The sequence below is a fragment of the Channa argus genome, chromosome 22, assembly GCF_033026475.1.
Source record: "Channa argus isolate prfri chromosome 22, Channa argus male v1.0, whole genome shotgun sequence".
Classification (NCBI taxonomy): Eukaryota; Metazoa; Chordata; class Actinopteri; order Anabantiformes; family Channidae; genus Channa; species Channa argus.
The window spans coordinates 6491986-6517403 of NC_090218.1; the positions used below are offsets into that span (position 1 = coordinate 6491986).

At 41.6% G+C, this 25418-nt stretch overlaps 1 protein-coding gene across 2 annotated transcripts; it reads right to left on the reverse strand.

Annotated features, from left to right (window-relative positions):
- Positions 1-25418, reverse strand: caln2 (calneuron 2). Of its 2 annotated transcripts, none has more exons than XM_067492486.1 (6): positions 24392-25418; positions 18567-18687; positions 13507-13650; positions 11475-11587; positions 4235-4388; positions 1-223 (listed from the first exon to the last, which is right to left on the reverse strand). In XM_067492486.1, the coding sequence occupies exons 2-6, from the start codon at positions 18682-18684 to the stop codon at positions 96-98; spliced, it is 657 nt and encodes a 218-aa protein (XP_067348587.1). In that variant the 5' UTR covers positions 18685-18687; positions 24392-25418; the 3' UTR covers positions 1-95. The 2 variants fall into 2 exon arrangements, with proteins under 2 accessions (XP_067348587.1, XP_067348586.1); XM_067492485.1 differs by having other exon boundaries at positions 18567-18691; positions 24392-25413.

Consider the following 25418-nt stretch of genomic DNA (forward strand, 5'->3'; position numbering starts at 1 on the left):
GTGCTTGGGTTGTGGCTGGTCCAGCTTTGGCTGCAAAGACGAGATGTGAGGTCATGGCTGTTTTTGTCCACTCCCCGTACTCACAGTGCAATTGGTTACTCCATGCCGTTCCGCAGCATCTGATTGGCCGCGATAAGCATGACACTGATGATGAAAGCCATAGCAAAGGCGCAGATCAGACTTTTCCTGACACATGTCTGCCGATTCTTCTTCTTAGGATGGACTGAGAGGAGAGGAAGAGAAGAGCAAGGAATGAGGGACAAGAGTATGATTCTGTTAACACAAGTTTATATAATAGTTCTTTATTCCCAATTTACTGGTCATTTACTGGTCAACTAATTAGGTTTAAAGCAAAAAACTAAAAGCTGGAATTATGGTCCTTTGACTAGTTTTCCTTTCCCCTGAATGCATTTTGCAAATTTATGAAAACTTTTGACCAAAAGCTGTGCAGATTTCTCTAAATCCATCTATCTTAAGATTACCCTGTATCCCCAGCAGGTTGTTTAAGGGCCCATTTGCATAAGATTTGCATTATTCATGAGCACCTACCACATTTGGCTAGAGGTGTGGCCCCAAGTTTCCCAGCAGCCTCTTGGTATGTGACTGAATGCATAATACAAATTCTTTTTGCTCCATCTTTACCTGAGCACTGGCTGCCACTGGACACATAGTGTAAGACAGTGCTTATATATCGGGAAAGGGAGGAAGTACCCTTCTGTAATTGCAAATTTCTAATTAAACTTTTTCTGGCATTGAATTTTGTGAAAACATTTAGGTGGTTTCTATAGGTTACGTTCCATTTTCTATTAAGGAAAGCGTTTCTCTTACAGCAGTTGCTACAAGATAAAGGTAAACAACAATCACAGAGACAAACCAACAGCTACCATGAAAAAACTGCAAGCACAGGAGCACAGGAATTGGCCTTAGTCATCGTAACATTGTTTTGTCCAAAGTCATTAAACACCCTCTTTTAAAGTAATTTTTTAAAGTGTTTTCTCTGAAAACGCTTCTGAGTCATTCGTTTCCCATCTTATGTTAAGTTTTGATGTTTAGCCTGCAAACTACTAGGGCTTATGGGAAATTGTGTGTGTTAAAGGGTTGTAATACTATAACATTACTACCATTCTTACCTCAACATAGTCAGTGTAGCGAGGCACACAACATACTGTGTTTTTGGACTGTAATTACCATATTTCAACAAGATTTTAAATGAGACATGAACCTTAACAGAACACCGTATAATGACCCCTGAACCACCTCCATCAACACAATGAAAGTGAGTGCAAATCGACCTTTGAGTTTAAAGTACTTTGTCACAAAGAGTGTTCGTGAGATCAAAAATGAACTCATCCTCATCTGGACAAAAATGTTCTAGTTCAAATTCTGCAGAAAGATTAATAAACTTTACAGGCATTACCATAAGCCTAAGACCTGATGTGGCTGCATTAAAAATTCAGAATCATCTATAGTGCATGAATTCAACCTGTTTTTCAATGTGCACCTTTGTTCACTGACCCAAGCAAATACCTTTGAGCTAATACTTCTAGTTGTCATGTTTTGCAATTTATTTCTGTGACCCAGATCAACGGTGGAAATGTCTCCAATTTAAAATTGATGAGTACATGAGCGGCACAGACTGGCTCTAATACTCACTGTGCGACACCAAAAACAAAGTCAAGAGGAGTGAGGTGAAACTTATGTTCTGCTGTCTGTTTGGGCTAAAAAGCTTTTTTTCCCCCCTCCAAAGACATATTCTCTGGAGAGGGGAAGAGAACGAGGAGAAGAGACAGATGTGTCCTCCAACAGGCCTTGAAGTAGGAGCAACAACCAAAAGTTTCCTCTCTGTCAGCCCCCTTGTCTCACTTTGTTAAAATCACACAGTGCATCAATAAATCAAGTCAGCGCTCTGAGTCTTGGATCTAAGAGGAATTATGAGAAGCACTGAAGTCCCAAAGGATGGGAAGAAGAAGGGAATGAAGCAGGCATAAAAGAGGGAAGTTGAAGTTGTGGAAACATGGTTAAATATGGGGAGATATACAGCTGTCATTACAAAATTGGCTTTACACATCTACATCACTTCTTTTACCCTTTATCTGCTCCTCCTCTTTCTACATCTTTACACTTTACTTTTCCTCTCCCTAACTTCGTGACATGCCCTTCCTTCAAGCCACAACATTTGAAACTTTGTGGAAAAGAACGCAAAGCCAGCAGTTTCCTGATCCCTTCTTTAGCCTCTTATCTCTTCCTTCACTGCCCCTTCTCTGCTAACTTTGCCCTTTTCCTCCAAGCTGTCTCTTTTTAGGACTCCCCGAGACTGTAAGCCCGTACCCAATTGATTCATTAAGACTATTCTAATTTAGTGTGTTTGATCCATCTTTAGCTTTTTTATAGCATGACTTGGTGGCTGCTTCACAGAGTAAATGCGATTTCTAGTTCTGTCTCATAACTAACACAGGGTTTGATTTAGGTTATTTGTTTCCCTTTCAACCCTAAAGCAACAGTGTCTGGTCTCAAGAAAACTGCTTTTTGTGCTTAACTAGACCACTGGAATAGTAGCAATGATCTCGATGATCTAATCCATGACCTTAAGATAAACAGGTTATATTATTTAAATATTTCAACAGTTTTCCTGAATATGACTCAACATTATTGGCCTTTGTCGCAGGATGAAGTCATAACATTAAAGCTTTGATGTTGGATATTCTACTGTAGCAGTAGATTCAGAACGTTGAATTTTGACAAGGCAGACTTAATTTCATTTTCATTTTGTGCATATTATAAAAAAACGTCATGTTATGCCCTCAACACTACACTTTGTGTTTTCCAATTTATTCTAACTGAACAAAAACTTTAGAACAAGTTTTCTGCTGACACTGTGTTGCTGGTGGCAGCAATGGATTTGTGAATTGTTCAACTATAATTATACCTTTTGATATTTGCTTTGATGCTGATACTTAGATGAGAGAATCAATACCACTCTGATAACTGTTGTATAACTATGTGACAAAGGAGGCTAAAAGCTAAAATATGCCGCTTACGGTAGCACTAGCATTAAATCAATCCACCCTGCTCTGCTGTGATCAGGCCAAACACTTAAGGTAGCCTTCATTATGAAAGTACAAAAAAACTCACTCCAAAAGTTAATAGTCAAACAGTAATTGTGGAAATATTCTGCAACATTTTAGAAATGAATGTCTCTGCACTGCTGGCGGTGCTGTTTAATAAGTCTGGGTCTTGAGGCTTTAACAGGACCCCTCCAGTTCCAGTTCCAAGTTTTGAAACACAATTCAACAAAAATAAAGAATCTGAAAAGTGAAAAACAAATGAATACTCCAAGATGAGGGAAAGAGCTTCCAAACCTCATGCATTCGGTAACAAGTACACAAACAGAAATCCAGCCATCCCTGCTGTCATTGGATGAGACAGGACAGGTTGGCAGGTCTACCACAGGGCCACACATAGAAATACTCATATTTATGTTCACACTCACAGGCAATTTAGAGTCAATAGTTATCCTAATTGATCTTGCGAGGAAGCTGGAGTACCACACAAAAAGGCAACAGCTGCCCAGTGGATTTGAACCAATAACCCTCTAGCTGTGAAGCAGCAGCACTGTCACCACCCCTGAAAAAGCCTTAATTATTAATTAACCTTAATGACAGTGCCATAGGGTTAACCCTAACCCAGAGGGCTGTGTGTAGTGGCCAGATTTTAGTCAGAAGTGGCCATGCACCTCCCTCATCCCCCCTCCCCCCAAAGAACAGCCTCTGCTCAATAGGATTCTAGCTGAGGGGATTCTAGCTGAGTAAATCTCACCCAACTTTGTTTTGGTTTTGACCTTTTTTTTTTTTGATGTGCCAAGCAAGCAAAGTGAGAGGATGACGTCCAATCTTCCAAGCTGTGATTGGTTGATTGTCAAAATTGGAAAATTGGATCGAGTCAATACGAGGTCTATTTGAACTGCTGAACAAACAGGCAGTAATTTAGAGATCTGTAAATATTTCTTTAGGCCTGCCTTCATGTCAAGCCAAGCCAATTGCTTCTAGGTTCATACATAGCACACAGAAATAAGAATAGTTTCAGTACTTACATCTAAGTGTCAGCAAAAAGTGCATAACAATAAGTGTATTAAATGTCAGATGACTGTCTTTGTAAAGTACTGCATCATATGAATTACAGTACAAAGTTAGTTCTTCAGTGTGGAGCAAAGTTTCCATGAGAACAGCTTCCTCACCTCCTTCATACTCAGGGCAGTTCCCTGAGGTTTCATTGAGGCTCTCTTCCTCTGTGATGATGATGTTCTCTATGTCCTTCATTGTCAGGTGGTCCCGGAAGGCGTGGAACAGCACCTGCTTCAGCTCATCTAGAGACAGCTGCTGCATGTCAAACTGCAGGGGCACACAGCGATCAATGCAGAGACACAGTCATCCACAAATTGTCTTCAAGAGGGAAGACAAACATAGAGGATAAGAATGAGGAATGAAATGCACAGAGATCTGATGACATGAATGAGTTTGTGTATTACTTCCTAAATGTGTCACGTACAGGTATTGTAGTATTGCAGGTAGTGTGTCTGTGGATCAGTGCTGCTATTTTCGGTTGCCTTAATTAGTATTCACACTTGTGTGTAAGCACATTAACATGTGTGAAAAAAATGTTTGCAAGCACACATTGTTTAATCGATGTTTCAATTAAAATTACAATTATTGCACATTTACTTAATTAGAAGTGCCTGTATTGTCAGCTGTGTGTGCATGTTTGGGTTTAGAGGACTCACTTTAAATCTAAAGACATTTACTTCCTGCCTCCCTGCATATGACCACTACAATCTACAGAGGCAAATCCACAAATATAGAGGATATATGTGTCAAGATTATTTAGCCCACTTAGCTTCACGTACAGACTTCACTTGGTTTAGCACAACTACTGAGCCAGATAAGGAAAAGAGGGGAGGGGGGGATGCATAGAGGAAGAGAGATACTGTGAGATGAGAAAATCGGAAAGCATGGTGAGGTCAGAAAACTGAGACGAAGGAAGTAGTGGGAGACACAGATGGAGAAAACAGAACTGGCAGGCAATGGTGGCAGATAGAGACGTAAAAGAGTTGTGATAGTGAAGAAGAGATGCTCATTTTAACAGGAGGATAGTCCTTGTGCCTTCCTGCCTTGCCTGCCACAGTAAATGCTGAAAACAGCATCTTTCACGCTCAACCACCCTTCGTGAAACAATAGGTATTGTTTACCTCCGGTAACATACTGTATACAAGCTAATGAGAGGTTAGAGACTCGGTTATTAGTACAACTGGGTATCAACTTGCAATAGCTATACTCTCCAAAATGTCGCCATTAATAATTAAAACTTGACATTGAATGCCTGGACATACAGAACTTCTAGCTTACACATTCCTTAAAGGAAACACACCAATCCGCTTTCTTGTTCAGAGTTGAAGATTGATGCAAGTCTCATATTTCTCTGTAAAATATGAATCTACCCCAGTTACAATTGCTTAGTTTAGGAACAAAGACGGTGAAGGAAACAGATCACTGATGGATGGAGCGGTAAAGTAGTGGTAAAATGTCAAGTTGTTATTTAATCAAAGGTTTTGTGGAACTGTTTTTTTGTTTGTTAGTTTGCTTGTCGGTTGGTTGGTTTGTCGGTTAGAGTTTATCTGGAGTTTTGATGTCATCTAGAGATTGGCAGACAAGAACTAATACAACATGTCACATCTCAAGACTACAAAAATATGACTACATCACAGGTGCTGGTAGATCGTTCTTAGCCTTTGCACAGAGTCTCGCTGGCCGTTTGACCACTTTACAGTTTTTAGGCTAAGCATAGCAAAACTATTGCTTTAACCAGAGTTTTATTACATTGTGGCAAATGCATTTATTATTGTTCATAAGTAACTGATTGTGACAATACTGATGAATACATATGAAAATTGTTTTATATATAAGATTTTCCAATAACACACTCAGACATTATTGCATTTATAGAAAAGTGTGATATCATCTTCCAGCTTGCATACATATATAATGTACTGTATGAAACACATTTTAAAGATGCGTTAGACCTGGATGACTCAGATCTATATTTATGTTGCACGTCTGCTTCTGTGTGCATTGATGTGCAGGAAAAATGGTCTGCAAATGCATATTGATTTCACTCCATTCCAACCATTCTAGATTTACTATGTAATTAGGAAACACGCATGTGGATGAGCACAAACATACACACAAGACCAAAACAACAAATAAACACAAAAGCAACATTAATAGCCAACCTGGAACAGTGCAGTAAACAGAAGAATGACTTCACACATACAAAGACAAACACACTCATTAAATTGCTCAGTCTCTGTCCGGTTTTCCATCTCTGCCTATTATCCTTCTTGCTTGCATACACAGATCAACACAAAATCCTGCAGATAATCATTCTGGCAGCTAAAGTAAAAGAGAACAACAAAGGAAAATGTGATCAATGTTATTCAAAAATTGCCAAACTTAGCTTGAACTAAAACAACCTTTGATTTTTCTCTGAAAGGGTTCATTTTCACTCTGGGGCTTCATCGAAGACCAAAGATTCTATAGCGACAACAGAAGGTGGAAGGTTGGTCCAACACGACCAACAAGATTAAAAAATACAGCATCATACGTTCTGAATAGCAAATTCTTCTGTTGTACACGTAATAATACTTAAAATTTTTAACCTTGTGTGTCACTCCAGGGCAGTAAAACAGGGAGTGTCAGGGCCTGAGATTTCAGCTTTCCTTTTTGCCAAAAATGTCTCAGCTGTGAAAAGATGGAGGGCAACTGAGGAATAAGTCTTTGGACTGCAGCCGCAGGACAGACAACATGACAGCTCAGGGTAGGAACACGGAGAATATACAATGTTCTTGTCTGTCTGATGGGGGGAACTCATAGTGGAGCTGCTACCTGTTACTAACTAACAGAGTGATTTCTCCTCTGGCTCGGTCTCTGAAGGACCTCGACTTCCACACACACACACACACATACACAGTAATGAACAGGGGAGACTTGAGAGCTAGTCTGCTGGGCATTTTGTCTTTCACTGAATGAACATGTGATGGGATGTATGTGTATGTGTGTGCATGCGAGTGTGCGCGTGACAGGAAAACAGCAGGGGATCATAAGCACTGACCGGCGACACACAGACGGAGCTAGGACACATCAATCAAGGAAACAGGTGCTTACACCCTGTCCTTCCCAGCTAATCCTGCCTGCCCTGATACAGTAGAGGCTTGTTCCATCAGTCGTCCACCTGCCTTGTCTTTGACCCTTCTCTAAAAGGTCCAACCAACTGACATTGTGTCTTTTGTTCTGCGCTGTTTTCCTACTATTTTTCTGTCTTGCAACAGTGCTGTCAAAGAAAATGCATACACAGAGCTGTGGACATGCACCCTGTATGTACACAAATACACACACTTCAGGTTATTTTTAACAGAGAACCAGCTGATGCTAAAGCCAACTACAAATCAGATTTATATTGATTTGAAGAAACATTTTCCATTCATACACCACTATTCAAATAATTGCACTTATAATGCTTTAATTTGGTTGAAACCACCAAAAAATAAGTATCAGGTATTATGACACACAGACACAGAAATTATTTTACCAAATATTCTATATTTGGTTTAACTGGGCATTAGTATAACCAGTGTAAACTGTCTCGGGAGATGCATGTGATAACGACTGACCACACTGTCCACATTAACGACAGCCGAGGCCATGGGCCATTATGTGTTTGGGTTGCTCTTTGTCCCATTCTCACGAACACAATATCTCCTTACACTGTCAGAAACGTCCATATGTACAGTATGAATTGATTAGAATATGAGTCTGGATGGACCTGTATGTAAGATGCAACTTGACTGTTGGCAGAGACATACAACTGCAAGACAGCAATTCTACTTTTAGATATGTATTTATTTTTGACATTTTTGCTTTCTCTTGCCCAAAGTCAGCGGAGAGACAGACAGGAAACATGGGGAGAGAGACAGGCAACAGGGGTCATCAGCTGGACTCAGACCAGGGATAATGTGTGCACTAATATGTGCAGTAACCATTCACTTTGCCAGGATGCTTTGAAGTTGCAAAACGGGAAGTTAATAGTAGAAACATTTGTTTTTAACTGGAACTTGATATAGCTCTGATATTATATACCCGTTCAGTGTAAAGCTTAACCAGCAGAAGGACACATTACCACATTACCTTAGCATAAAGAAAGGAAACTGGGAAACCGCATTAAGTTTAGTCCAGGAAAAAAAAGCGAGAAAATTAAATTTCTTCTTGGGGGGGCGGGTATTCTGTGACTGGTTGCCTGGCAACCCCATGGTGCCAACCAGTGGACACTCCAGGAAATCATTGCATATGGCCAAGAAGCAGACTGTGTCTAAAATCACACACTATCTACTGGATAGTCGACTACATTTACTCTTCCAAAGGTCGAGTGTATAATTCTATGTATGCAAACTACAAATCCACAATGTTTTCCTACTAGTTTTGCAGATTACAGAAAATTACCGTTATGTGTTGCCAAGCACATGGCTGTTACACTCACACATACCTAAACATTGCTGCTGACCAAGTACACCCCTCAAACAGTATTGGCCTCTTTGATCAGGATAATTCACCCTGGCACACTGCAAACATGGTTTCAGGCTTGGTCTCCAATTTCTCCAGTTCTTAATCCAATCAAGCATCTGATGTGCTGGAAAAAAAATAGTCTGATCCATTGAGGCCCCACCTCGCAACTTACAGGACTTCAAATATCAGTTACTGATGCTTTGGTGCCGCAGCATAGCTTCAGAGGTCTGAGGGGGCAGCAGAATGGGACCTACTCAATATGGGAGGGGATCGAGGTAGCAGAGGTCATAATGTTATGGCTAATCAGTGTATATGGTGAATGAGCGAATAGGACAGAAGCATCTGGTTGCAGACAAAGGTGGTGGACTGTGTATAGTAGTGTGTACCAGCTGGAAGTTTTAGTAGCTAACAACTTAAGGTAAATATGGTTACGGCAATGAGGTAGCGTGGTTAGAGTAACGGAAAGCCATTAGTCAAGGTCATAAGACCAAACAATATTCCAAAAACACAAATTTTTGGAAAAGATTTTCCACTTCTGGGCAAAGCAGCACATCAGCAAGTAAGTGATTTTGTCTCGGTGACATAACCCCTATAAAACTTCAACGTGTGGTTGAACATTAATGCTATGGTAGATTCAGTTTCTCCTGTCTACATGTTGTGTCAAGTGCCCTTGAGCAAGAACCCTAAAACTGCTGCTTGTTTACGCAGGAGAAATTAATAAGACAATAGAGTCTGGTAAATGTCTGTGATGTAAGGCTGTCGCTGTCTACAACATTTTTCAGCTCTTGTAAAAGCATGAGAAGATTCTACAGACCCCTCTCCTGCACTCGCACAGCACAAACATTTTTCTTGTAGACAGTCATAAACACTGTTGAGATAATAGGTTTAAATATGGTGGTTTTTACTGCAGATGAAAATGAATCTTTAGGCACCCTAATTTGCTACGGAAGACTGGTTGCTTCCTTTTTTAAATCTAATTTACTATTAGCAGAAATGTGGTGCTATAACATAAGTCAGGAATTTTTCAAAGCAGATCTCTGAAACAGCCTGAGGTTATGGTTTGAAATAAACAGAAAATAAGAAGTGCTTCTCAGACATTTTAAGAATAAACAGAGTCAAACAGGGCACACAAAATATATTCAAGACAAACACAGATGCACATGGGGGAAATGAAATTGCACACACAACATACTAAGACCAGTCTCCCCAGTGAAGATAATCATAATACATACATCATACTGTATGAGGATAGTATATGAACTGAGTCATTACGGCCCACAGTGATTTGGCTCTTCCATCTTCCTCGTTTTAACACAATGACTCTCCCTCTCTTCCTGCCTCCCTCTGAGGTTTGAGAAATATAAACAGATACACACAAACAAACACACGCTCTCACAGTTCTCAGAGACACACTTCCCTCTTCCTCCACACCATCCTCCTCTCTCTTCCCATCTTCATTTCCCTCTCACCTCTCCTGCATCTCTCATCTTCCGTATCTCATTTTCTTTCCTTTTGCTTTCTTCCTGTTTTCTTTCATTCTGTCTCTCTCTTTGTGGGAGGTGAACATTTTAAATCTCTCCTGAGACGCACACTGTCTGCGACCTTCATGATTCACAGTCTCATGCACCTCTTCTTTCATTTTCTCCCACTCTCCTCCTTTGTGGTTTTCCTTTATATTCCTGTATCTTTATGTGGGCATCCCCAACACCCTCCTCTTCCCTGCATATTGTCCAGCTTGCCTCTCTATTCTCTCATCTTTCTTAGCCTCACTAGCTGGCTCCATCTCCCTGTCACAGATGCAATGTGTCTCATTTAAAAAAGGTGTCCTACTTCACAGACATTACAAAAGAAATTTTTATGATGTTAAAATCCACAACAATTTATTTTGTTTTTTCATGTGCAAATGGCATAGACAGTTTTACTATCTAAAATGAATGCACAATGAAATCTAGGCTAAACAACACACACACACACACACACGCACGCACACACACACACACACACACACACACACACACACACACACACACACACACACACACACACACATATACACCTCCTCATTCCAGTGAGTCACCCTTTAAATGGTTTCTCCTCTCATTTGACTCAGGGAAAGCAGAGAACGGCTTCCTGAGAGCTGTCATGCTGCCCAACCAGCCGTCTTCACACTCAATCCCCTTATACACTTAAAAAAAAACATGCATACGCACACATACACTCCCTCAAAACTCTGCATTTTTCATCATTGTCGCATGGCTTACCTAAGAGGTAAAACACACTCTGGGAGGAAAAAAAAATTGTGTCTGGAGCAATTTTCAAAAACAAAGTAAGCAGGTTCAAAAGCATGTAGATGAGCTGCAGCCTTAATCACCACCGAGCCAAGTTTGGACACTTGAAAAGCACACAACCTCACACTTTTTACGTACTGAGAAACATCCTTGAAATCTTTATTATGGTAATACCTTCTGTAACAATGATAAACACACACCCAAAGCCAAAAACATACACACACTCACAGAGAGAAACACTTAATTCTCAGCAGGTCTCTTTTTCTTCAAGGCCCCGAGTCAGAAGAAAAAAGTCAGAGAACAGGAAAAGCAGGCAGGGTGGGGTATGTGAGTGTGTGTATGTGTGTGTATGTGTGGCATTTTTTCTGACTTAAGTAGGTGTGTGGCTGTGCAGGGTCCCTGCAGAAATGAGGGCTGTTCCTAAGAATGTAAGACTTGCTCTGACTGCTGAAATACACTGTCAGAGGGGAAACAGAGTAAGTAAGAAGAGCCGTAAAGGAACTGATAAATGATGACGAGAGTGAGTGATGAGAAACAGACTGTTCGCCAGCTGGGAGGAGGAAGATTTGTCTCTCACCTGCCAGAAGATGTTGTCAATGGTGTTGCCCAGGAATCCTTCTCTGTTGTCTGACGACAGCAGTTTTGGCCCAAGTATTGTCATGAACTCCTCAAAGTCCACCTGGCCGTCCCCTGTAGACACACACACACACACACACACACACACACACGCACAAAAAGGCAGAGAGATAGACCGGGACAATAGACAATCAGATACTGAGACAGGGAGGCTGGCAGACCAGAGCTAAATAATTCATTTTATGTTGAAGTTTATTCGAGTGCAGAAACAAAGCAAAGTGCCCTGGGATAGATCAACAGATGGATGTGTCCTCATGCGTGACAAACACCCGTGCATCATCAGCACTAATTCACCTATCAAATAAGGTGTGTGCACCTGTGCAAGTGCGTCTGTGTGTGTTCATTTCTGTGACAACTCAGAGAACATTTGGCAAATTCAAATTCAAAGGCCATAACTTGTAAGAGTTTACATTATGTATTCTACTGCTGCATGTTGTTAGAGATTGCAATCAACAGCCAGCGTCCCGTGGAATTAATATTCATCTCTATGACAGCGTATCTTACAAACTGAGTAACTGCATAGACCCATTTTATTATACATTGCCAATATTGCCAGTTTATAGCATTATCTAATGTTCTGTTTGTTTGTTCTTTGCAGTATTAAGAAACGTGGTGCGTAATAAATTTCAGTTCAGTTGTGTTTTTATGACAGCATAACACAAATTTTATTGGTCTGTAATTTCTAAATGATTTCCAAGACATTGCCTCCAAAAAAGCTTTGTAATTTGGTGCTAATTAAAGTGGAAATCAATTTCGTATTAATTTGGTATACTGGGGGAAAAAAAAGTAATGCAAATTACTTGTGAAAGTGTAAGCTAGAGAGTCTTTGTGTGACCAAATGTGACATTTGTGTAGACCTGAAGGATGCAAGTCAATGTGTACAATAAATGAGTGCCAAATTGCATAGCTCTTTGAAAGAAAATACTAATAATTGTCTTGGCAATTACAGATTGATAACATTTAGCACTACTTTGTATTGAGGTGTATTATTGGCATCAAAGAGGTCAGTACTGCAGTTTCTCAGCTAATATTAATATTATATTATCTTATATTTTAAGACTATTTTGCCTGAAACCCTGAAGAAAGGATAAGAAGATAATACCAGAGATCAGCGGATTAAGATTCCTCAAGCGGGGATTTAATTAAAAATGTATCATTTGAAGGACTGAGCGGGTTGTCTGACACCCTGATAAAAGCTGACATTCTTAAATCAATTGTACTGGTGACCACTTTCCGGGCTTTATTAGCGGTGACATCGAGATGATAGAAGTCAGAGGTTGAGGATTTTAAGCCAGATACTGTCTCGCCTCAGAACAAATAGCAGCGCAGCACTCAGATGGTCAGAGTACTCATGGACTACTTATGGCTTTTAGCTTTGACCTTTGATATTTACTGCAAGCTGTGGATTCAGGAGCGGGCAGATAAGGCCCAGCTAAAAGATTGACTAGCTTGTTTGTGATGCAGGGACGGTTTAGGAGTAATTGCAGTCCTCTGTGAATTTACAAGCAGAGCTGGAGTTTAAGGAGTAGGAGCAGACAGACTCTCTCTTTATTGTCTCTGAGGGAATTTGTTCTTGACAATTGGACACCTGCTGCTCTTACGGCAGTTTCAAAACATTTTTGGGGGGGAACATTTTGAAGAAAGTTATAACACAAAATCCTATTTGGACTCAAGGAAATGGAATAGACATTAAGTTCTGCGCTTTGGGCATCATTTCGCAGTGTTTTTCATTTACGTCACATAAAAATTCCACACCTAGAAATATTCATATGGCTTGCTTTCTCCTGAAGAAAATATTCTTCTTCAGGCTTTAACATCAGGTTTTAATATGGACCAAACAACTGTAAACAAACACAAATGCGGCATATTTTAACAGCCCCACTCTTTAAATAAGGCCGTTCACTCTGTGTTCATGTGTGTTTCTGCAGTCTCTGTCCATGCACCCATGTGTGCGTCCTTATGTAGTGCCTCACCGTCCATGTCCAGTCTCTGCATGATGATGGCCAGCTCCACTTCACTGGGCATGTAACCCAGGGAGCGCATTGCCATGCCCAGCTCCTGTTTGGAGATGAAACCATTCCCATCTCGATCCAAAACACGAAACGCCTCACGGATCTCTGCATGAAGAAAACACACAACATATATCATCGCGTGGCTGTCCCTCCCTTTCTTTCCTTTCTGTGAGTGTTTATTCTATAGACCAATACTATACTATGGTGGCAGACTATGGTCTGTTTATTTTCTGTGTGACCTTGGATGATGTCGGTGCTGACTTGTAGGTTTCTGGTTTGAAACAAGATTTGCTGGTCTGGCGTAAGATGTGAATGTGTCTTTCACCTCTCCTTAACTACTTCAGTTATTTTCCTCTCTTAAAGGTTCAGGGTCTCATCACACCAGATCCATTCATTTTGTTTTTATTACCTTTTAAAACCCAAGGCCGGGATTTAACTGACTGAGTCACCTCACTAGTCTTTCCTGTGTGTGCATGTGTTTTCCTATTTTTTTCACGTTGTTTCATTCATTCCCGGTATTCAACATGCTGTGCTTCAGTCTCTGCAGCATTGACCCTATTATTGGGAGGTTTCTTTACATTTTCATTGTTCAAGTGCAGTAATCCTGACTTGTAACTTTCTTTTGTTGCTTGTTGCACTACAGATTGTAACAGGAACTACTACTTGTTCACACTTTTAAAATGACATATCTCATGTTTACTTGTTCATGTTAAGGCTGTGTAAACAATCATTGTCTGTCAGGAACAAAGGAAGGAGTAGTGGGATGTTGTCATGGTGCTAAAAACGGGAAGAAGTTGAGGTGGGTGGTTACATGACTTTGACACTGGAAGCCACAGTTTGAATCCCGTCTTTTTTACTGCAGTTAAGCTTTTAAATATTCCCACAATCTTTCTCTAACCCAGAGGTGGTTACTTTCATTACTTTTATATCAGCATAAGATTAAATGTTTGCTTGTGTGTTAAAGAAGTCATTTCTAAAGAACTGTCATCTGGTGTTGCTTTCAGATTTTACTTTCAGATCTTTTCATTTTTCACACCTTAAACACACTATTTTGGTCCAGCCTCTCTGTCATAGCACTGCAGGTGTAGAGGTCTTCTGTTGGTTGCCTGTTTAGTACAAAGCCATGTGTCAAGAAAAATAATAATTTGATTTTAAAAAACTGTAATTATAAAAAATATTGTGTCGACTCCTTTAGAGAATGTAATTCGAAACTGCAACAATGAGCCATCAGATGGTGTCAGTGCAATGGAGTAATTTGTGAGATGAAGTGAATGATTAACAGATTTTAGCAGGTGCTGAAAGGTGCTTCCCTGTGGTGGTAACAGGTTTTCCCATTAACTGGAAGTGTGTTCTCTCAGACAATTCAAGGTGAAGGTGATCTCCTGCGCTTCTTCCCTTCCTCATTCCTCCTTTCTCAGTCTCACTCCCTTCCCTTGTGTTACCTTTATGTACTTATTGCATTTTACAAACCCCGAGGGGCCTGACCCAGTCCTTCCACACAGCACAATCACCACTAGCACTGCCAAGAGCATTTTTTATGTAAAAAAAAAAACCCTTCTAACTCGAAACTGTAAGTAAAAACACACAGTGCACGAGGCATCTATCTGTTCCTGCAGCAGACTTACTCAAACCTCCGAGGACCAGCTAACAAAATACCCTGGTCAATCTCCGGCTAATTACCTGTCAATCAGACGGTACTATCAGAGTGGTGGTGGAAGGGGGAGGTGGAGCTTTGGTTTAGAGGAAGTGGACAAATTTATCAACTTGATTACGACAGCAGAGACAGGACAGTTCTTACTCAACATGTTTTCTCCAATTTTTCTGTGGATCTCTACACATCGCTGGGGTGTCATTTGTGACAATCTTTAGAGGAGCAACACAATCAAAACAAAAAGAGCAATTGCCTGCTGCATGATGGAATTCAAATTGCAATTTCCCCAAGACTAATTCTTTTCCAAACTTAAACAATGAATTTTACATGAAGTTCATCTTGCTTTGTCTCTCTCAGTCCGTATGTCATTAATATTCTCCTCCTGACATGCTGCTCCTTCCTTCCGCTGTGTAATAGGGGCCGCCTCAGATGTGCCTCCTATGCCTGTCTTTGCTCTGTCAGTTGCGTGAGAGCCGAAGTTCAGTCGCAGACCCCATCTAAGCCTGTAAATATTCCCCTAAGGCTGACAACTAGACTCAAGCACAGCGCTGCTGCCTCCTGTTCCCTCTCTCTAAATAAAGTGTGAATCAGAGGCGAGGGATTGGAAATGCGGGTGAGTGTGTGGCCTCCCAAAGTAAAATGTGTTTGTATGCAGCTCAACATCGAAGAGTACATTTTCGATGGGGTTCGAACGAGTTGGTCCCTGATGTATTACTGAGCCAGGCTTGTGTGTTTGTGCGTTTATGTTTGTGTTTATTTGAGCATGAAGTCCTGCGTGTGTGCTGAGTACCACAAAACCAACTAGCAGGACTGTGCGTGTTCTAACTGTGATTGATTAAATGCCTCAAAACCAGGGAACAGGTTCGCTATGAACGAACACAGGGGTGATTAGCTAGCCTTCTATCTTTGAGGATCCTCGAAGAACTCTCAGTATCTCTCTGAAGCAGGATTAGGACTTTTCAAATGCTGTCAGTAAACACCGTGGATTTTTTGTCCACATCAAAGGATCCCATTGGTTGTGTGGATCTGTGGCTGGCAGGGCCTATAATGCTCCATCACAACGTCTGGAGGCCAAATTCACTTAATAGCTCTACACAGGTTCAAACTACTTTACCCTTCTCGCTGCCCTTGACAAACAAAACAACAGAGAAGAAGCGGCGCAGCGATGAGACGTTTCTGTCACTGCAGCAGCTCTGCTCTCAGTACACTAAAGCAACTGTTTTAGTGAACTGGGCTGATTTGTGTTGTTCGCAAGGGACCCAGGATTAAAAGATTTATGCTACAAAGTACTTCATACCAAAGCTCATTCGAGCAAACTACAATAGGCCACATGTATAAACACGAACAAACAGCCTCAGTCAGAAACACACGCTCGTGCTCTCTGTCCTCACTCTGTGACTGGATTAGCTGTTTCTTTCCCACCAAAGACAGTTCATCGCATACTGTAACTGTCCCTCACTGAACAGGCCGCATACAAGTAAATCTCCCTTTTGTCAATTTAACCAGTTTAGAGGAAAGGTGTTTTTTACTACCTTGATCTTCTTCTGATCATCAGTGATAATACATTCGTAATAATGTGGGATAAAAATGTTGGGATAAATTGAATGCCCACTTTTGGACAAAAAACAAGCTGAGTGATTTTCCAATTTAGCTACCATGTTATTTGTCGGTAATACTGAAGCTAATAATCCCTGATTCCAATGCAGAGAAAAAACTGTGGATCAAAGTTAAACTACAAAGTCTGTATACTGATGTAGGACTGCAAGATTTGTTCACTCGCTTTACTATAAGATTCAAATCCTTATTCATTACCTAAAGATGCAGACAATCCCTGAACTACCACTTTTTGTTAGTGTTGTGGTGGTGTAACAAATAATTTTTCTACTTCTTGTTGGTTCAGGTTTCTGACACAATTTAAATCCGCAAATGTTTGATTCACATCTGACTCATTATTGAACCATTTTTGAACCAGAAGAGGCTTTATTTTCAGAATTAGCTCTTCCTCAAAGTCATCAGAGGTGTCAACTTGACCTTCCACCACACTTGTTGTGTTTGTCGGCTCGTGTGGGATGACACATGATCAATCAACTATATAGTGCTTTTAAACTGAATAGTACTGGCTGAGCTCAGCTCTACTCTGCTCTGCTCTCTTTTTCACAGCAAATATTGTAGCACTCTTTGATTATCCCAAAATCACATGAAGCTGTAGTGACATCACATTCAATGCGACACACAGGAAAAAGGAGGAAATAGAAGGAATATCATACTTGACTCTTAGGATTTGGTTGTTTGTCACAGGACTTTATTTTTCAGAAGAATCTGAAGGCAGCGTGACAAAGGACTACTTAAAAAATAGTTGGAAATATTCCAGAGTTTGGTTCAGACAATAAGACGATGCTTATCTGTGACCAATCAGTAGTCAGTAGCAATGTTTTGTCACCTTTTGGTGGAGCCTCAGCTCAGCTCACTTAGAATCTTGATGCAGCTGATACCAGAAAGGTATCAGGTACTTTCCATAATTTTTAGAAAAGCAAAAAGGAGGAATGGAAGTGAGTTGAGCTGAGCAGGAACAGTATGCAGTGGAAAAGTGCTGACAGTGTCAATATGATTATATAACCAGTTTTTGTCATGGGGAGGAATTACTGACATTATGATACTGTAGTATGAAAAGTCACAGCCGTGCTACATTCACGACAGACTGAGCTTCCATTTTACTATTGGAATATGTTTTCTCTTCTTAATAATTATAACTAACCTGTGGGTGCTTTACAATTTGCCTGCTAGACATATAAAAAATGAAATTTTGGCTCTTTAAGCAAAACTCTGGTTCAGCATGTGAAATGTTAACATTTAAGTTTCATATTGCACGTGCATGGTACATGCCACATGTTTGGATGAAATATAACTTGCAATTAAAAAACACATTACAGTGGAGTTTACATGCACAACACACGGTTTTACTTTTCCTCAAACTTTTAAAGTGCAGTTGTATTTACCACATTTATAAAATTTTTCATATAAGCTTTGGCAGCTCTGATGGCATCACATTTATTGCAAAATGAATTAAAAAATTGAACCACTGCACGACTATCAATAAGCTGGTGTTCCAATCCAGGCCTGGCCCTACATTTGATTTTTGCCAGACACTGTTTCAGTCTGAGTCCTGCCACTGATTTTATTTCCTAAGCACCATAATTGGAAACCAATGCATCCAGTCAAGCACTGACAAAATAGCTAAATGGAAAAACCATTCCCCGGGAGAATTAGAGCGTTGTAACTGCATTGTTCCAGTAGTGAAACATTAATTGCTAGTACCTCACACATTACCCTGCACCCTCCACCTCCCCACACTCTCTGTCAGCACACTCACCTCCCAGCTCCTCTGTGGAGATGCTGGTGAGCTGGAAGGCTTCGCTGCCCTCCGTCAGGGAGTTGCTCAGGTAGTTGTCTGGATAGAGCAAGCCCGCCCGCACATGGTGGAATGGCATCTTCTCCCTGAAAATCACACACACACACACAGACACAGACACACACACACACACACACACACACACACACACACACACACACACAGACACAGTCTAAATAACTTTACATGTATACACATAAAGAAACTAGAGGTAAGATAGACGTGTGTCTTAATGTATGCATCTGTGTTCAGACCTCGGCTATGCCACTGTGGTCATGAGCTGTTTTTAGAAACACAAGCTCCTGTGGAGGGAATATTGTTCCTTCCACTCTGCTAATGCTCAATTCTGCAAGAAACACTGTCTCCTCATGGCAGAATCGCAGCGACAAATTATGTAATCACATTATAATTCAATGCAGTCACAAAAAAGATTCCACTGTTATTGTTCTGAAAAATACCATCAGAGTATAATGACAAATTATCCAGCAATCATTCTTTCACTGTCTTTCCTGTTTGTTCTTTGCTCAGTCTTCTTGGTCCACAGAGGAAAAGGACCTGCTATCATTACCTTAAATCCCCTCTGTCAACTCTTTTGACTTGCTGTCCCACCAGACAGATCTCTCTCCCCCCCCCCCCCCCCCCCTCTCTCACCCCCCCCCTCACCGCACCAAGAAACCTCAGGGCTCGTCAGGACATCAGTCATATGATCAGAGCATTTCTCTGCTTTGATTCATGAGGGTTGTCCCCCCGAAGGATTTTCCCAGTGTAATAGTTTGGTACTTTGGCAATACGCTTCATGTGATATTCCTGCCAATAGTACACCCTGAACTGCACTGAGGTAAGGAAAGATAGGAGAAGAGAGTGATAGATATCCCAGGAGCATTTTCTGAGCAGGCTGCTGCCAGACAAGAGAGATAGAGAAAGAATTGGGGATGTCTCTGTCACAGGATATACAGTGAAGGTATAAACAAGCACCCTTTTTTCCTCACCTGTCATTTGAGACCGCAATACTCTGTGGACCTTGGAATTAGAACCAAGGGAGGAAAAGGACACAGACTGAGCATAGAGACAATGACAGTGTAAAAGGTTAAGAGCTGTAAGATAGGTGTAAGTCTGCTCTGGTGATCTGTGGAGGACACCAGGTGTGAAAGACACAGAGACGGATGGCAAGCAGTGAGTCTGCGAAAAGGTGTGTGACTGCTCATAATTTGTGAGCTTTAAGGAAATTTATTCTTCAGTCTACCTGCTCCTGGTGTCCCATTGCACATTAATGATACTCAGGTCACCACAGCAACATGTATCTGTTCTGCTGTGGACAGAGGTGTTCAGTCAACAACATGCAAAAACACGCACGCACGCACACACACACACACACACACCCACTAACTTCTCATTGTAAAATGATTGTCCAAGTAGGCTCCTGCTTGCACATATTAGAAAGCAGAGTTTCGAACAAACAAGAAAGAAGACATTGTATTCAGGGGTTTGGCTGCTACAGCCTTACGGTGCTGTCACACCAACTGTTTTCAATTCACGGGTGTGTGAAATTCACTTCTGGTCATGAATAGATTCCTTTTACTCGAAAAATCCCAATGTTCTCAAATTTACACTAGTTGGAGACAAAAGGTGGGAATGAAATGTTGTTTGCCTATATTTTTATTTTACAACTGGATGAAAGAAAAATAAGGCAGCAGAGAAGATATTGTTTGTCTGTAATGAGATTTGTAATCAAGATTGTTCTTGTATATCACTTGAGAACGACATGACCATCAAACAGGCTGGTCTGGCATCACATAGTTCCTAGAGCATTGCCTCTTTTTGAAGAGCTTATTTGGGATGGAAATGAAGTGATGTTACATCTGCATCTCAAAGGTCTGTGGGAGTAAAGCAGGAAGCTCTCCACAACAGTGGCAGACCCTTTTCATAAGGGTGGTCAGACTAAGGCCAGTACTCAAGCTTGAGGTGGCCAATCACTCTCTGTAAACCATGACACTTCTCAAACCTCACTGGTTCATGTGTAAAACCCTATTCCACACTATTTCCTTTCTCCTTCTGCATTGGACAGCACTGTGGCGATGCTAGTAAAGGTGGAAATTGCTCTGATTCCACATTTCTGTGGTCTGGTATGAACTTCTAGTGGCCGGTGCTATGATGTGAACACGTGTCAGCAACTTTTGTGTAAGCGGAGCCCAGTCAGTTTGCTAATTTCATGACTTGTGTAAATAGGTTTTTTTTTTATAATTGTCACTGATGGTCACATGGCTAAACAACATTAAATAGTCTCACTATATGATATTATCTTAATATGTTTACAACATGTGAATTTCAATATATAATTGACATTTTCATCAACATTAAATATAAGATTGTTCAGTCTACATTTCCCCATGATCAGCATCAGGATTGCTTAACAACACAAAAGGGCACAAGCTTCCTTGTTCTTTAGTTTCTCACAGTGACAGATGAAACATGACGTATTATCTGAAATTGGCACGCAGGCATCTTGAGAAGATGTATCAATAAGAGACGTATCATTTTGTATTGGTTTTAAAGGTAAACATCGATTAGAAGGATGGTTGAAGAGTTCAGAAAACTGACATTATTCTGGTGTTGGACTATGAGATCTGTGTCTGACCATTTCTGTAACTTTCCCAAAGCTGATGATCGAACATTCACACCCAATTCATGCTGTGAGTGGCCAGCTGTGCTGAGCTGAGAAAGGAGCCAGGATTTGTACTTCTTTCTCTAGCTCTTATTTTTCTTTACTGACACAATTTTCACTTTTCATGTGAACAACTTAGTGCAATGCTTTGAATGTCTTCCAGGAGAGACTTTCTAAATATGTGGGTCATATTGCAATTTCCCTCCTTGTGTTATTGCCAACTTTTCACCCCACCTCCTAGCAGGACCATTCACAGCAGACATGTACAAAATGGGTTCTTTACTAGCATAACCAGACCCTTAACATGTGGGTGTATATGTTTAGATAAAGGTTTGCATGCATAAGAAATGAAACAGTAAAATGAATATGCATGTTAAAATTCATACTGGTATATTTGAGCAAGCCAGAGAGGTTTTGGTCCATCTGTTTGGAACATGCATGCGTCTAAGCTGTACCTTTCTTATTTTCCCCTTTTGCATGGTGGAAGAGAATTGTGTGCATGTACATTCTGAAATCAACGAAGACACATACAAAAAAATAAATAAAAAAAGATTCCCAAACATAAATGTTTTTTCCCCCCCAAAAAAGATATAATCCATAGCAGCCTCTAATCAACAGGATTCAGCAATTATTTAATTAGTGGAGAAATTAATAAGACATATGATATAAAGTCAACGTGACAATGTATTTTAACAGCCCATCTGCTCTTGCAATTGTTCCCCTGACAGAAACACCCACTCACTCATGGCAAAACCAGCAGACACGCATACATCAAACTCAGTCATACTGCTTCTCTCCCCTTTTTTCGACCTCTCTTTCACTCACTCGCTATTTTTCTCCCTTATATTTTTGGAATGTGGTTTCTCTACTCATGAAAACACAGAGTGTTGTCAGAGATGGACATAAAAGCTGACAAGGACGAGCTTTAGGAGAAAACCTCCATCTGAAAATCATCACGGCCTGGACAGCAGCAGGAAGAAAAGCGGTAAAAGGACAGACAGATAGAGAGACAGACAGGAGAGAAAGGGGGCAAAGGGGATGAAAGGAGCAAATGAAAGTGGGCTGACTGACAGTGTTTGAACTGTGGGGTCACCAGCACCCCAGGGAGCCTTGTTTCAAGTCTGCAGCATGGTGATCTGAAAGAATCCGTGCTTAGACCCGAGAGAAGAGGCTGGGATGAAGGCAAAGGAGCAACCTGAGCAACCGAGGCTGAGCCAAAAAATGAAAGGAGAAACATGTTTTTACCTCACCTCCCACCGTTCCCCACGGAGAGACATGCATTAGCAGAGTGGCAGGAGAGAGCTGAGGGGGTCACAGCAGTATTTTTTCCCAGTAGCACATGCACAACACTGCCATCACAAACAGGCTGCAATGACGAGACAACAGAATTAGCAGAATCAAGCCTCATCCACCAGATCAAAGGAAACAGGTTGTTATACTGCAGCCACCAATTAACCATCAAAACATGCAAAACTGTGTGATTTAACTTCATCCAAGGACTCTCTGATGTGATTTGTTATCTGGCCAAGCAGGCTTCAAGATAAATCAACAACTTATTCTGTTTTTACTTCAAACTACTAAAACATCACTTGGCTCTTCATTCCCAACACCTTTTTTTTTTTTTAATATGAAGATAAAGCCTCCACTGCCTGCCAAAATAATGAGAATCCACAGTTGATCAGCTGAGGCAGAAGTGTCAGATAAAGGTAAACTGCACCTCTGTGATTTGTCATTTAGAAGACAAAGCATGATGCACCAAAGGAGGACATGTGTTATTTCCACAGGTGACCACCTATAAAGTGACTTCTAATTTGGTTTATAGCCAACACACAAATGATAACAGCTTTTCTGCTCAGTTTCACATTATTAGTGTCCAACTGAAACTCCACACAGAAACTCCACACAGCTGTGATCTCTGCTGTCTCTCTCTTAACCATCAGGGCTTCAACAGAGGCGCTGAATGGGCCGTCTATCTTGAGGCCTGGGGCTGCCTCTCCTGGAGGTCAACCTGTATCATCCAACACACTCTGGTATCTGGCCCCGCCATCAGCTGCTGTGCCAGTTCAATTACTTTGGGGCTACACCACCAGCGCAAGCAGTGGAGATGTGAACGTGTGCGCCCTTGATCTTCTGTAAATGGGGCTGAAAGGACGCGTGTAGGATCTTAAAAGAGTCCCACTAAGGAGTCGGACACCCATGATGGTCTGCACGCTGCGCACATCTGCAGCGGAGGAAGCAGCAGCTGGACCCGCACACCGCCCGCTGCTGCTGCAAGCTGCCACTACATGTCACCCTTTTTGCACCGAGAACGGGGTGTGCAAGAATTTTAAAAAATATTAAAAAAAAAAAAAAAACAACATATCATGCGCACTATCCCCGCCAAAAACTCGCACCCACACCGGCCATTACCACGCACGTACTCTAACACCCTCTATACGTTTCCATCCAGAGGCGGGTCTCCTCCAGGGTATCAGATGATGAATGTGTGTGAGACAGGTGAAAGATTTGACCATCATCCTTTATAACTGTGGAATTTTAGAGCATCTGGCAATGCCAGTGAATACAACTGGGCTTTAGACTGCAGCAAGTCTCCATTTGTCAGAGCAGTATGTGAGCTGCTACAGCCTGAACGATCAGGAGAACGACCGATGAAGCCACTAAGCATGATGTTTAGAGTGTGATTGAAAGCTTTACATCCCGCTGCGTATTGAGACAATTATACTGTAATTACATTCATAGTGTCTGTGTCATGGCCCTATTTTCACCTAATCATACTGATCAAATCCAAGCCGCGCGCACCGACGTGCGCACAAGCAGCTGGAAGAATTTTTTCAGAAACAGTTGAATCGGATATAAATGCAACGGATCATTTTATAGTCAGGTGGCCTTCCGTTGTTTTATTTTTTTTCTGTCAACACATATGTCGGGATCTTTTTATACACACGCACACGCTCGTGCACAAGTGCGCTCTGCACATCCACACAGATCACAACAGGTGCAGCCGCGGCGCTGCGGCCATCAGCGGGACCGACGCATGGGCGGTCGGTCGCAGTAATCACCTTTATCACCTTTAACACATCAGCCCAGAGGTGAAACACCAATTAACAGACAGGGTATAGCCTACCTGCCTGTGAAACGACTGGTCCCCCGCTGTGAGATTCACCCCGCTCGGTTAGAACACCGTTGGCGGAGAAGCTGAGGGGGTTTTGAATGGCCAAGATGTGTTTAGTCTTTTTGCATCCGTCCTGTGGTCGTGAGGAGTCCGTCCAACAGCCAAAGATGGACTCATTCAGTCTGTGTGTTGGACCTGCCTCAGGGATTCACCAGTGTATCATGTGCTCCACACTTTCTAAATAGTTATTTCAAAAATATCAACTGGTTAAGTGAGGAGGAGGATGGTGGTGGTGGTGGCGGTGATGGGAGATTGTGTCCGTTTTAGCTGAAGCCCACACCGACATGAATGGCCTCCCATCCGGTTTCTACATCTCACTTGTCATCGCCATATCTTGATAATTTGTGGTGCTGTTGGGATGAAGCAGTAGGCTATAGAGTGTCAGATCTTCGTCCTATCAGCTCGCCCAGACGGACGCCACCCTGCCACCCACGGGTCTGGGTTTAAGAACTGCAGCTTCTGCCGGTCGCCTCCTATAAAATGATAACTCACGATATAAATTCAATTAACGCCGCTGCAATAAGTAGATAATGCCCAGTGAAAGCTTTGAGCACTGATCGGTCAAACGGCGGCTGAATAGGAAGAGATCTCCCGTCGCCCCCGGTGCGTTTATCTCGGCTACTCCCGGTGACAGAGGTAACCCATTTAGCAGTCCGGTCCAGTAAGGGAGGGTCCACATGGGGAGCGCGGCAGCAGAGGTGCAACTGTTTATAGGTGAGCGGGAAATTTGCGATGCCGTAGTCTTCAATGGGAGCTGTCCTCCTCGCAGGTGGGTATATGTGTGTGTTTGTGTGTGTGTGTGTGAGAGAGAGAGAGACAGACAGAGAGAGAGAGAGAGAGAGAGAGAAGGAGAGAGAGAGAGAGAGAGAGAGAGAGAGAGAGAGATGGATGTGAAGTCCGAGCAATTAAGGTCTCAATCATTGAATCATTTAAGCTACAATATCTTCCCTGGGGAAGTGTGTGTGTGTGTGTTTGTGTG

Excerpts from the sequence above, each read along its gene's own strand:
- caln2 (XM_067492486.1), bottom strand. The coding sequence starts at position 18,684 with ATGCCATTCCACCATGTGCGGGCGGGCTTGCTCTATCCAGACAACTAC. Across the intron at positions 11,588-13,506 it reads GCAGAGACTGGACATGGACG|GGGACGGCCAGGTGGACTTT; the intron begins GTGAGGCACTAC and ends GTGTGTCTACAG. Across the intron at positions 224-4,234 it reads CTGCCCTGAGTATGAAGGAG|TCCATCCTAAGAAGAAGAAT; the intron begins GTGAGGAAGCTG and ends CTCTCCTCTCAG.